Here is a 12,235-nt window from a genome sequence, read left to right on the forward strand (position 1 = left end):
AAAATAGACCCTGGACAATAGAACATGGAATTTCTTGGAGAGGCACCAGTCCAGCAGAAGTTAATGACTAAAGCTCCTGAATTAGATTGCTTTCTAAAGAAGTCTCTTTTTCTCTGTAAGCTCTAGAAATCTGGTTCACAGTCCATGGCCTCTGGGCGTGGAAGGATGACTTCTCATCAGCCTGTTGAAAGTAAGCAATGAAAAAAAATTGTTTATCCACAGGCTTGAATTCACTAGACAGAGTTCTGTGCACTGAAAGAAAACTGAAAACTACTGGAAAACCAGTGATGTGAACTCCTCCTCCAGTACTCACATACTTGACACAATCTTTTAGGTCTTTAGGACTGTTACATCTCACAGTTGCCTTTTCCTCATATGTAGCTTGGTATTTCTAACCTATTGTTCTAAAGCCTAAGGAAAGTCTGGCCTTCTGTAGCCTATGGGAATTTTACCCCTAAGTCTAAGAAGCTGTGGTTTTACCTGTACTTTGTGCATTTCCTCCACCCATTTTTCTGTTTCTCACCGTTTCATCAGTATGGAGTGTACAACTTGGAGAAGGGAAAGAGCAAAACGAGAAGAGGAGAAAAACAAAAAGGAGAGAAAGGGAGATGCTGTGGATTTTCTTCCTGGCTTCAGTATTGCTGTTTGGTAAGAGGCAGAATAAGGCAATAAATATTTAGTAATTCTTTTAAGTCACGTTCAGGAAACACATATTGTATACTTAATATACTGACTCTTGACAGCTTATGTATGGGATAAGTCCTTGCTTAGTGAAGTATGTGGTAGTAATCAGTAAGATTGCTGTGGAAATCTAAACTAGTTCCTTATAAAGCTAAAATAATGATTTATCATTCAATAGCTATTAAGAAAATATACATTTTCTGCTGATTCTCTGCAAGCAGTTACCTGGCAATTAACTATGAACCAGGACTACAGAACTGCTCATTTCCTACATAAGTATCTTCAGTCATGGAGCCACAGATTCAATGCATCTGGCACGAGCAACTCCCATTGCTCTCCGTATTCTTCTTGTGTAATATAAAAATTTGACCATTATTGATATGTGCAAGTACTTGCTGTGCTGTTTGGAAAATCACGCATCAAGTCCCTACAGTTCCTCTGAGATCTGTAGCAGCACCATGGAGAACAATGGTAGCTAATAATATCACACAGGTAAGGCACAACATAACTCTAAAGTGATGCTCATTTCGGTACAAAAGCTGTAACACATCTTGTGCTTTTACATCTCCATACTTGCTCACAGTGAGTGTGAGTGGTAGAGCATGCCAAAAATAATTCCATGAAGTCGATAAAAAACACACAGAATAAAGTTTCCAAAGGCCAACTGTTTCTTATGGCAGGATGTGACCTGCAGTAAATAGGTTTGGAGATCCAGAAGAACTGTTATTTCCCATTCAAAACACTAAGACAGAAAATAGGTGTGAAAAAACTTCACTGTTGACTCATTCAGGTATATAAAATTTAGACAATCCCTAAGGCAAGACATTCATTTCTCTGGTCAATGAATACAAGGATTTGTATGCAAGAGGTGAAAATTAACTGTTATCTCACCTAAAAAAATATATAAGCTATGGAACAGTAAATTGTGTCATTTATGAACTGGAACACAGTGTCAGACTAATCCTTTTATAATACAGTTCATTAGCTGACCTAAAGTGCTATTTTGGTAATTACAGAAAATTACATTTCTGCTAGATGTTATATATCTGATTATTTAATATCCTGTTCTATTATATCCTTTCATACTACTGCAGTTTCAGAGTCTGCTTCTGTGCTTCACTTGACTCTTCTTCTCAGTTTATGTGCACTAATATGTAGACTAAAAACAGCCTTTTCAGCCAATTAGTAATGGGTTGTTTTTTTTAAAGAAGCCTGTAACTTTGTAACATTTTTCTGTAATGAATTCTGTTACAGAACAATATCTAACCCTGAAATTAATTACAACTGAATCAAAATGGCTATAAAAATTCTTCAGCTTTAATGTATTGATTTTAATTTTTCCTTAATTAGAAACACTGACAGTAAGCTTGCTAATTTTCTATGAACATGAGAAAAAAGTTTTTATAATTCACCCGAATTTTCTCAGATTTACAGATCTACCTCTATCTCACATTGGCCCTTTTAGCCACCAGCACACTTGTAGCAAATGTGGGTAGAATCCTTCCCTAATCTTCGTTTGTGAAGCCTACTCATGATGATGATGACAGATCTACCTATGGTTTGGTTTAATTTTTCTAAACAAAAATAACTTTGAAAGATTATAATAAAGGATTTATTCCTCGAGTTTTGGGGTTAATTTTGTCACATTCCATTTAGATTTATTGAGACAACCACAGAGAGAGATTTGAGTCTTTGACTCTACTCTTACGTTCATTTAATGACAAGTGACTCCAGAAATGCAAAACAACAGATCTTCAGCCAACGTGCCACAGACTCCTCCACTCCAGTGGCTGAGAATTTGCCATGAAATACCTTTTCCCAAGGACATGAATATCCAATTTTCTCTTAAGCATTATAAGAATGCCAAGGCATCTCCATGTTGCCAAAAACACCTCATTTTTCCAAGTGACATCAAATTCTGCATGCAGAGTTTGTAGGTAACTATGGCAGGAATTTTGCTTTGATTAATTATTTCATTTGCCACGAATAAGAAGAGAAAGGGTGAGAAAAAGAAGTGGCAAGTCTCCAGCAATGCAGTGAAGCAGAAGATGAAAAATGTCATTTTAATGAATGAAAACCGAAAGCAGAATGTATATGATACAGAACACTGATCGGGGGAAAAACAAAGAAGGCTGAAAGACATCAGAGGGAGGCATCTCAAATCATGTATTAAAACAAACAAGAATAAAAAATGCTACCAAGGATATGGAATACAATTCACCAGGAATAACAGTGCAAAAGTATTATGAAATGCATATTTTTAGATATTTTATCACTCCAAATTAAGCTTAAAAAAAGGTGCAAAATTTATGAATAATGCATGTTACTTTCTTTTAAACTTTTTAGAAGTCTAGAGATAGCTAAAATTTCTAGGTTTAAATCATGACAAGCCATAATATAGGTAATTTTCAATTCAACAGTTTCTAACTTCTTCACCCAAACTAGGAAATTAATCAAACTAATTCTTTCCCCTTCCAGCACTTTTAATTAAAAAGAATTTTCACTCCATAATCTATCATAGAGTGTGATTATACAGCTACTTATATTAATTTCCCCTTGTTTAATTTTAAAGTACTAATTGTCATCCTTTGGACATCTATATAAACCTTTTATCCCCCACTCATATTTAAAACCTTGTAATCCTTACAGGCTATTATTATATATCTCCTTGAATATTGTTTTAATTGTGCAGATGTAGTCTTCTCAATTTTTTCTTGGAAGACACTCCCTTCAGGACACTGTTTTCAACTCCTCTCCAAGAAATACCCTCCTCACCTTTCTTCTGCTGAACACCATAATATTTTTTATTATCAACACTGAGTTTTTTAAAACCCTGTACAAAAATGCAGTACAAGGAAAGGAGGGGACTATGCAGATTGGACCAACTGCATGTGTGAGGTTCCCAGCACTGAAATTCTCAAGTCATGGAAACCCCACCTGAAGTGTTGCATGCAGGTCTGGGGCTCCCAGCATAAGAAGGATATGGACCTGTTGGAGCGAGTCCAGAAAAGGCCACAAAGATGCTCAGAGGACTCGAGCACCTCTCCTGTGAAGACAGGTACAGAGAGCTGGGTTTGTTCAATCTGGAGAAGAGAAGGCTCCAAGGAGACCTTATAGCACCTTCCAGTACCTAAAGGGGCTACAAGAGAGCTGGAGAGGGACTATTCAAAGGGCGTGTAGTGATAGGACAAGGGGAATGGCTTCAAACTAATAGTAGGTTTAGATTAGATATTGGGAAGAAATTGCTTATTGTGAGGGTGGTGAGGCACTGGAACAGGTTACCCAGAGAAGCTGTGGATGCCCCATCCCTGGAAGTGTTCAAGGTCAGGCTGGATGGGGCCCTGAGCAACCTGGTCTAGTGGAAGGTGTCCCTGCCCATAGCAAATGGGTTGAAACCAGATGATCTCTGAGGTCCCTTCCAACCCCAACCATCCTATGGTTCTGTGAAGGCCTGCACAGTTTCAGTTGCAAGTTTGTTAGGCTGTAATCTTTCTCCAAAACTCAGTAGATCTAAGGCTCCTTAGCACCAGGTTTTCTAAAGCTGTAACTCCCACAGAGCAGTTCCATTTCCAGCCTTAGAGATCTATGTCACCTTTTAGAACTTTTGACAGCACCTTTGTTCTAACAACAGTCCTTGGCGTAAGCAGCAGCTCCTAATGACCATCAGCCAGCCATGCTGATCAACGTGAATTAAATCATAGCATGTTGTCTACATAGTCTTCTATCAACATTATCAGAAGTTTTTCATTGTTTTCCCAATATTTCCTCCATGTCCATTTTAAAAACTTCATTGTTATAAAAGCACTCTAGCAATTAAGTCATTTTTAACAGCTTGTCCTTCAGTCCAGCTCTTCTCACATTATTTTCTTTTCGGTATTTTTTTTTTTTGTATCAGCAAAGATATTTTAGGAATTGAGAGTTTTTGTTTAGCTGCAGCTAAAAAGAATAGTTTGAATATTCATGTAATGAAAGGTTTTGCTGCTAGTGCAGTGGATGCACTTCCACTGATGTTCAGTCTTGCTCTTTTCACTCTCTACTCTCCAGAAAGATACACCTCTTTTTTTCCCCTCTCACTTGAAAAAACTTCAATTGCAATTCTCCACTTTCAGTGCAAGACCTCTTATAACACTTGGATCCAAGGGCTGTATCTGTAAAGATACAATTATCACTTCTTGGTCTACCTAAATTCCTCCATACATGCTTTCTAAATTAATTAATACATGTTTGAGGAGAAACTTGACCTCAGGACTATGTACTTATGTGCTCTGCATGAACAAATTTCTATAGGATGGGATCAGGGAGTATGTGCCATTATCTGCAGATTCTCTGTGATAATTTGCCTAAGTAGGCAAATATACTCTAACCCTTTACAACAGTACTTAAGTGTATATATATTCTGTTTCTAGTGAACATCTACTGACCATTTCCATGCCAAGCCACTCTGATGTTGAGTTTTAAATACAAAGGCCCATGTCATGGTTTAACCAGAGCCAGCAACTAAGCACCATGCTTGCTCACCATCCCCACAGTGGGATGGGAAGAGGAATGGTGGGGGGAAAAAAATGGTAAAACCTGTGGGTTGAGATAAGAACAGTTTAAGAATTGAAATAAAATAAAATATAATAACAGTATTAAAAAATAATAATAATTGTAATGAAAAGGAAGAAAACAAAAAGAGAGAAATAAGACCCAAGAAAGACAAGTGATGCACAACACAGCTGCTCACCACCTGCTAACTGATGCTCAGTCCATCCAACAGTAGTGATAATCCCCTCTCAGGCAACTCCCCCCCAGTTCATGTACTGAGGATGACTCCTGGATGGCATAAAAAAACCCTTTAGCCAGTTCTGGTCACCTGTCCTGGTCATGCTCCTCCCAGCTTCTCATGCAGCTCCTCACAGACAGAGCAGGGGAACTGAAAAGTCCTGGATTTAGAGCAATCATTACCTACCCACAACCAAAACATCAGTGTGTTATCAGCATTATTCTCATATTAAATCCAAAACACAGCACTGTACCCACTACCAGGAAAAAAACTAACTTTTACTCCAGACAAAACCAAGATAATCGCTAACCTCTTAATTGTCTCAAAAGAGTTAAAATTACATTTCCCCAGAGTAAAGAAATTTTATCAAACAGGTCTTCAATTTAGGTTTCAAAGTGCAAAGAAATTTCTTAAGGTTTTAACTTATAAAGTCTTTCTTTCTAAAGTAACTTCTCCTATAAAACATCTTCAAGTACTCACAAAGCCAAATCCCCGCAAACCTCTGATTAGTAGAAGAGAGCAGATAAGAATTTCAGAATCACCAGGGAAACAGGATCTTAAAGCTATCTTTACTGCCATATAACACTAGGTCAAATTTTCCTAAAGCCTTGAAAAGTGTGAGTTAAATTGCAGCTAGCTGTAGAGGTGAGAGCCCCAGAGAGATCCAGGAGAGTCCAGCTGCAACAGAGGAACACAGAAGGCTCACTTAGTGACTATCCATCAGTGGTCTCCAGAAAGCTTTCTCACCCCACAAGATCTCCTTAGACACTAGCTTGGTGTCTAAGGCGCCACTTTGAAAAGCCTGACTAACCTGATAACCTCTTCACAGGTTTTGGAAGGCTGCTGTTCTGAGCTCCCTCTCTTCCCCACCCATGCTGCAGAGAAGTGGGCTCTGCTTTCTGCCAGATGGGAGCTCCTCAAGGATGTTGTTGGCCCCACATCCCACATCTGTAGGAAGTGGAAAGGTCCCTTCCACTCCTCCTTGCTGAGGCAAGGGAAATCCCTACAGACAGTTACTACATCCCAGAGCAGGGAGAACATTTTCATCTGCAAGGATCAAAGCAAGATGCACTGATACAAGGTGCAACCATTGGAAAACATCCCTGATAGGAGTTAAATGCCATGTCAACAACACACCTATCACCAATAAATACACATAAATACTCTAACTGTGATTATTCAGAGAAATTCTAATTTTTGAAGTCAGCTCTAATGAATTAATGTTTAAATTTATCCATCCATCTAGATTTTTACTTTGTGATTTATGAGTCAGAGCAGACATGCATATGAGCTGCAGAGCCACAGCTAGCAATGTCACTACACCTAGCTGAGCAATGACAGCTCTATGATTCAGAAGAAGAGAAACAGCAGCAAGTCCCAGATAAATTAAATTTGTAATGTCAGTGTCACCCAGCGTCCTTTCCCATTCCAGGTCTTCACATGTGAAGTTGTGAAACAGACTGCAAGGAATAAAAGGTATCCTCATCATATAAGGGTTATAAATTTCACTGGGCTCCCACTCAAGCCCTCATTTAGCTCTTTTGTTACAGTAGAAATCCTCTTGGTCTGGACACCAGTTGTATAGGGTGGCATAAAGAGGAAGACCTACACTGACAGTCCAGGCAGTATGGAACCTTTCACCTCAAGAAAGGTACTGTGCCACCGACCTGAGGAGGTGGGGACAACATTAACAGCACTTCTAAATTATAAACTATGAGTGTTGGCTCTGATGGGATCATTTTTGGCAGGGAGGTAAATCCGGGTTTATGGTTCACTTGACTTTAATTTGACAATTTATTTCAATGGACCTTCAGCACTTCACAGTCTTTATCCTCCACAAATGAGGGAAATGCTCTTATCCCCAAAGCCCTGAGAGTTACACTAAGATGACATGCCTAATCCCAGAGAGATAGTAAGGAGTTAGCTATTTTAGTTTCAGCAGATTTTAAGGCTCTTGGCCTTGTGCTTACGTTATAACTTGAGAAATGGATAAAGAATGAAAGCTCAAGTTCTCAAGCTCAGTCTTAGCACAGGAACTGAATCATCATTTTCTGATTCATCCCCACTTACCTGTGCTTTCAGAGTCCACAACAGCCTGAAGGTGAGGGAGGCAAGACCTGACAGTGAAAGAAAGAAAATTCAAAAATTAATCTGTACATCCAAACTATTAAAATGCCAAATCATTTCTAAGACAGTAGTGCTCATGTACAATAAAACTGTTTTTTCCATATTTTGCACAGAGAACACAAACGATGAAGCTACCCAAGGAAAATACGTAACTGAGCTGAGAACTTGCCTCTTGCTGTCTTGGACCGGTTTGGATTTTCCTGACAAGCTGCAGGATAGATAAGGGAATGGAGGCAGAGCAAGAATGATGGCTCTGTAAGCACAAAATGTAGCAAAACATTCCAGTTACAACATTTACTGTGTTCCCCTGATCTTTAGGGTACATTACCAAAAAGTCCCAGGAAAAGGCTTTTAGCAACACAGACTATTTTCTTTCATTCTTATTTTGGCTTTTTTCCCCACCTCTTTTTAAAGAGAAAAAAAAAAAGTTTTGCAAGCTGCAGTGATATGGGCTTTTTTGCTAGAGCTGTCAGTCCTGCCTACAACGACCTGACTTATGTCAGTAGGGAAAAACAATCCTGAAACTAAATCAGTTTAACAGAAGAACATTTGCTGCTCAAGGTCTAATTGAAAAGAATGTCAGTAAACAGCTCATTACTGAGATTTCAGAGCCCAGAAAGTCAAGGTGTGGGAACACAACAAATACACTGAAGTCACACTTCTGCAAAGACCCCAAACAAGTATTTTATTTAAAATAGGTTTGAACTGCCTTTTACTTTTCTTTCATTCTCCATTGATGGTGAAGATGAAATGCACTTTTTGGCACTCTAGATGACACCAATTAAACTTGATTTCCTGCTTGAGCTCCTCATAACTCCACTTGTCTACGACTTCTAAGACTGTTTTGTTTTGAGCTTTAAATTTCTGCTTTGCTTAGAGAGATTGTTGTTCCCACTCAAACAACCTAACTTTCAACTCATGAAAATAGACAGACTATTTCCAAGCCCTACCAAATAGGTAATTTGTCCAACATTTGTATTTTATCCTTGTAAAAAGTTAGGATAATTCTTCTAACTTTTTATCCTTTAAGCTTATGAAGGATGGATTGTCTCTTATTACTTGATTATACAGTACTTGACATAATAGTCTCTTGATTTTAATTGCATAGGCCATGCATATTGCATTACCAAATATCCTATTTTCTTATCCTTAGCCTTTTTTCCCTTTGGATGTGAAACCTAACATTTCCTATTCACAGGTCAGTCCCTGGGCTACAATAGTTCACCACACACCCATGCATACCTCACACATTGGATAAAGAGAAATGAAGGGGACTATTTGAACTATCAGTATTTGCAGAAAGTCCATTACTCTGAGCACTCCCTTTTCCCTTGCTAGGCCTTCCTCCTTACACAGCTTCTTAAACTGAAACAGCAAAAGTCTCAGCACACAGTATTCAGGAATTATTACAGAACAGCTGAGCTCCACCTCATTTTTCTACAGGAACCAACACTGCATGATCACATTTCTTAACACTCTGCAGTTTATACTTGCTTGCAAGCCAAAGCTATTTATAAATCCACACAAAAAGATCCATTCAAAAAAGGCGCCACCCTGACCACAAACTACCTTGGCACATCTGCACATTCTTCAGTTAGTGCCATCCATATTAACTAGACATTGATACTTTGGAATTGCTTTGGTTATTTTTGTATTCTCCTTCTGAGTGGATAATGCTTCACATAACTGTTGAAACAAACAGCTCTCACTTTGAAAAAAAAAATAAAAACAAAACCCGGGAAGGCTTCAAGGAGGCAGGACTGCTCAGAGAGCCCATCGGACTGGACTAGTACAGCTGTTAAGGAGGTGGCAAGGAAGTATCCCCCATCTAAGAAAGGCTTTCCATAAGCACCCACTTCATTGCAGAGCACACTCGCTCTCTGCAGCAGGTGGATAACTGGCAAGAAGGCTCATGACTGTAATATTGCTGACAGATGGCAACCAGCATAGTCTGTTTTTCAGCAGCTCTTTCAGAGGCTGGTGACAGTCAGATTTTGATCATATTTACACCAGCACAAATCTTGGGTAATGCCTTTAAGGCTCTCAGTTGCTATACAGATGCTGTAGTAATAGTTGTATTCCACATAGCAACATTTCCTCATTACACCAGTGATGGAGACTCCACGGGCTGCCCAGGCAGGTTTTGACATTTGTGGCATGCATAGTGCAAGGGACTGGACAGTTGTGAATACTTGGGGAGGGGGGGAATGTAAAAAATAAGGCAAGAGCACTAAAGAGAAAGAGGTGTGTTTCCATTTCATGTCTTGGGGTACACAATCTTAGCCTAGGATTGTACAGCAACAAACAACAGTCAACAGAATGAAGTGAGAGACATCAGAGAACAAGGGATAAAACAGCAACCAAAGCCTTGGACCTTCCAGACCCACAGGATCCAGGCTATGGTTAGTTTTTCCCTTATTATTACCGAGCCTGCTACCCTTTGTCCAAGCAATAGAGACTGGAAATCAGGAGAGGATCAGTTCTGTTTTTCTGCAGGCTCACAGGGCAGACCTGAGAAAATCACTGTGTCCGCTGATACCACAGCCTCACCTCTGCAGAGCAGGCACCAGGGCAGCAGCTCCTCGGAAATGTAGAACAATGATGAAAAAAAACATAGAGCATAACTGGACTTACCTGTCAAAATTTTTCCTAATTAATGGTGGTGTCAGTCAGGCTTCTCCCTCACTGTGCTGGCTGAATTAATCAATTTTTCTCTGCTCCAGCCCTATGTGTGTCAGGCAGGAGCTACCCATTGCATTCAAATGTTATGGTTTCAACATTCATCAGCATTTTCTCTCCTCCCTGGGCACTAATGAAAGTTTTCACGCCATAGTTTATTTACAGTACATTCAATTCATGCCTCTAGCCATTCTAGAGACTTCCCACATACCAAGCCTTACAAAGGCTTTAGGGCTCATTTTAAACCTACTGAAGATACACAGACTGTGCTCTCTCGCTGTGGAATGTCACGTTTAATTGACTTACACAACTGAATCACATTAAAATTTTTCAGGAATTTAGACATATTAGAATACAAACTGTAGATAAACTACTGATCTTGATCCTTGTCAGCATAACCCTCCCAGCAGCTACAGCAACCTGCTCTGAATTCTATTTAACAAATGATTTTCCATTGGACTGCTGTTTTAAACTGCTTGCCTAGAAAAATACAGAGATTTTTGCTGGGACCACATCTTTAATAGGAGGAAGATATTTTCTGCCATAAAACTTGCAAATGTACATGTATTATTCCCAATACTTATATTATACATATATATATTATTATATTATGACAATTTACTTTCCATTAAAAACATTTTATTAATAATTTAGATGAGTCTCAGCTCCACAGCAAGAGTATTTGTTCTGAAACCTGAGAAGTGAATTGGCTGCATTACAAAAGCAAGGTGTACACTTCTTACCCCAGCCACAGAAGAGACATTAAATGCAGCCTGCTAACACAAAAATAAAAGCCTAATTTAAAGACAGAAAATAGTCAGTACAGAAAACTGTACAATAACATTACAGTGGGGAACAAATGTGTCTATTAAGCAGCATAATTCCTTGAAAGATGAGGAACTCATTCCCCTGAAATGTTGCTCTCCTTGCAGAAGGCACTGCTGCTTCAGATGGTTGCCAGTTACAGAGTGGTTCTCGTGCAGTCCACAGCAGACATGTCATTATGCCAGGCTGACATCTGATGTGTTCAGCCTCCTGGCGTATGAGATCTGCTTATTATTTCCCTCTTCATAACAGAGGTGCAAGGCAACCTATTAGCTCTAGTTCTTCTATTCATGGCACTAAAGTGTTCAAAACACTTCCTGAAAACAGTACTGCAGTACAAAAGTGTATAGTGCTTTGCTTTCCTTCTCCCAATACTAGCTTTCTTCTGCTTCCCAGCATTTCCACAAAGGAACAGTTTTGTCACAGGCTTAGATGAGTCAAAAATGTATCTTGGTTAAAGGTGTTGTAAATAAACACCTCACTGCATGGCTATGCTTTGGGACTCTCTAGACTGCGTGTCCCAGTCTGGAGTCAGCACAAGAAAGACACGAATCTGTTAAAGTGGATTCAGAGGATTGCCATGAAGATTATCCAAGGGCTAGAGCACCTTTCATATGAGGAAAGCTGAGAGATCAGGGGTTGTTCAGCCTGGAGAAGAGAAGGCTCTGGGGAGACTTCAGTGCAGCCTTCCAGTACTTAAAAGGATCTTATAAAAGAGAGGGAGAGCAACTTTTTACACGGACAGACAGTGGGCAAGAGGGAATGAGGGTTTTAAACTTCAAGAGGAGAGACTTAGATTAGATTTTGGGAAGAATTTCTTTACTGTGTGGCTTATGAGGCACTGGAACAGTTTGCTCAGAGAAGCTGTGGATGCCCCATCCCTGGTAGTGTTCAAGGCCAGGCTGGATGGGGCTTTGAGCAACTTGACCTAGTGTAAGGTGCCCCTATCCATGGCAGGGAGGTTGGAACTAGATGATCTTTAAAGTCCCTTCCAACCCAAGCCTTTCCATGATTCTCCAAGACCTTGTAAGAACAATTTCCAAAGTAAGCTTGAGAAATCCCATGCAAATGCAGCAGACTTTCAATTACAAACACCTGTGGCCAGCCCAGTGGAGGCTGTCTCCCCTGTAGCCACCACAAGGGTATTTCAGCTGCCTG

General features: G+C 39.6%; 1 protein-coding gene across 1 annotated transcript in view; it reads right to left on the minus strand.

Moving 5' to 3' along the window:
• Positions 1-25: 25 nt before the first annotated feature.
• WDR25 (WD repeat domain 25) overlaps positions 26-12,235 on the minus strand; it is an 87,093-nt gene continuing 74,883 nt past the window's right edge. The window contains exons 8-9 of the mRNA XM_017807625.1: positions 7,517-7,563; positions 26-181 (exon numbers count right to left, since the gene is read on the minus strand). Coding sequence (XP_017663114.1) covers positions 7,525-7,563 — 39 coding nt within the window. The 3' untranslated portion in view covers positions 26-181; positions 7,517-7,524. The remainder of the gene's footprint in view (positions 182-7,516; positions 7,564-12,235) is intronic.

This window comes from Lepidothrix coronata, unplaced genomic scaffold (genome assembly GCF_001604755.1).
Source record: "Lepidothrix coronata isolate B3197 unplaced genomic scaffold, Lepidothrix_coronata-1.0 Scaffold19, whole genome shotgun sequence".
Taxonomy (NCBI): domain Eukaryota; kingdom Metazoa; phylum Chordata; class Aves; order Passeriformes; family Pipridae; genus Lepidothrix; species Lepidothrix coronata.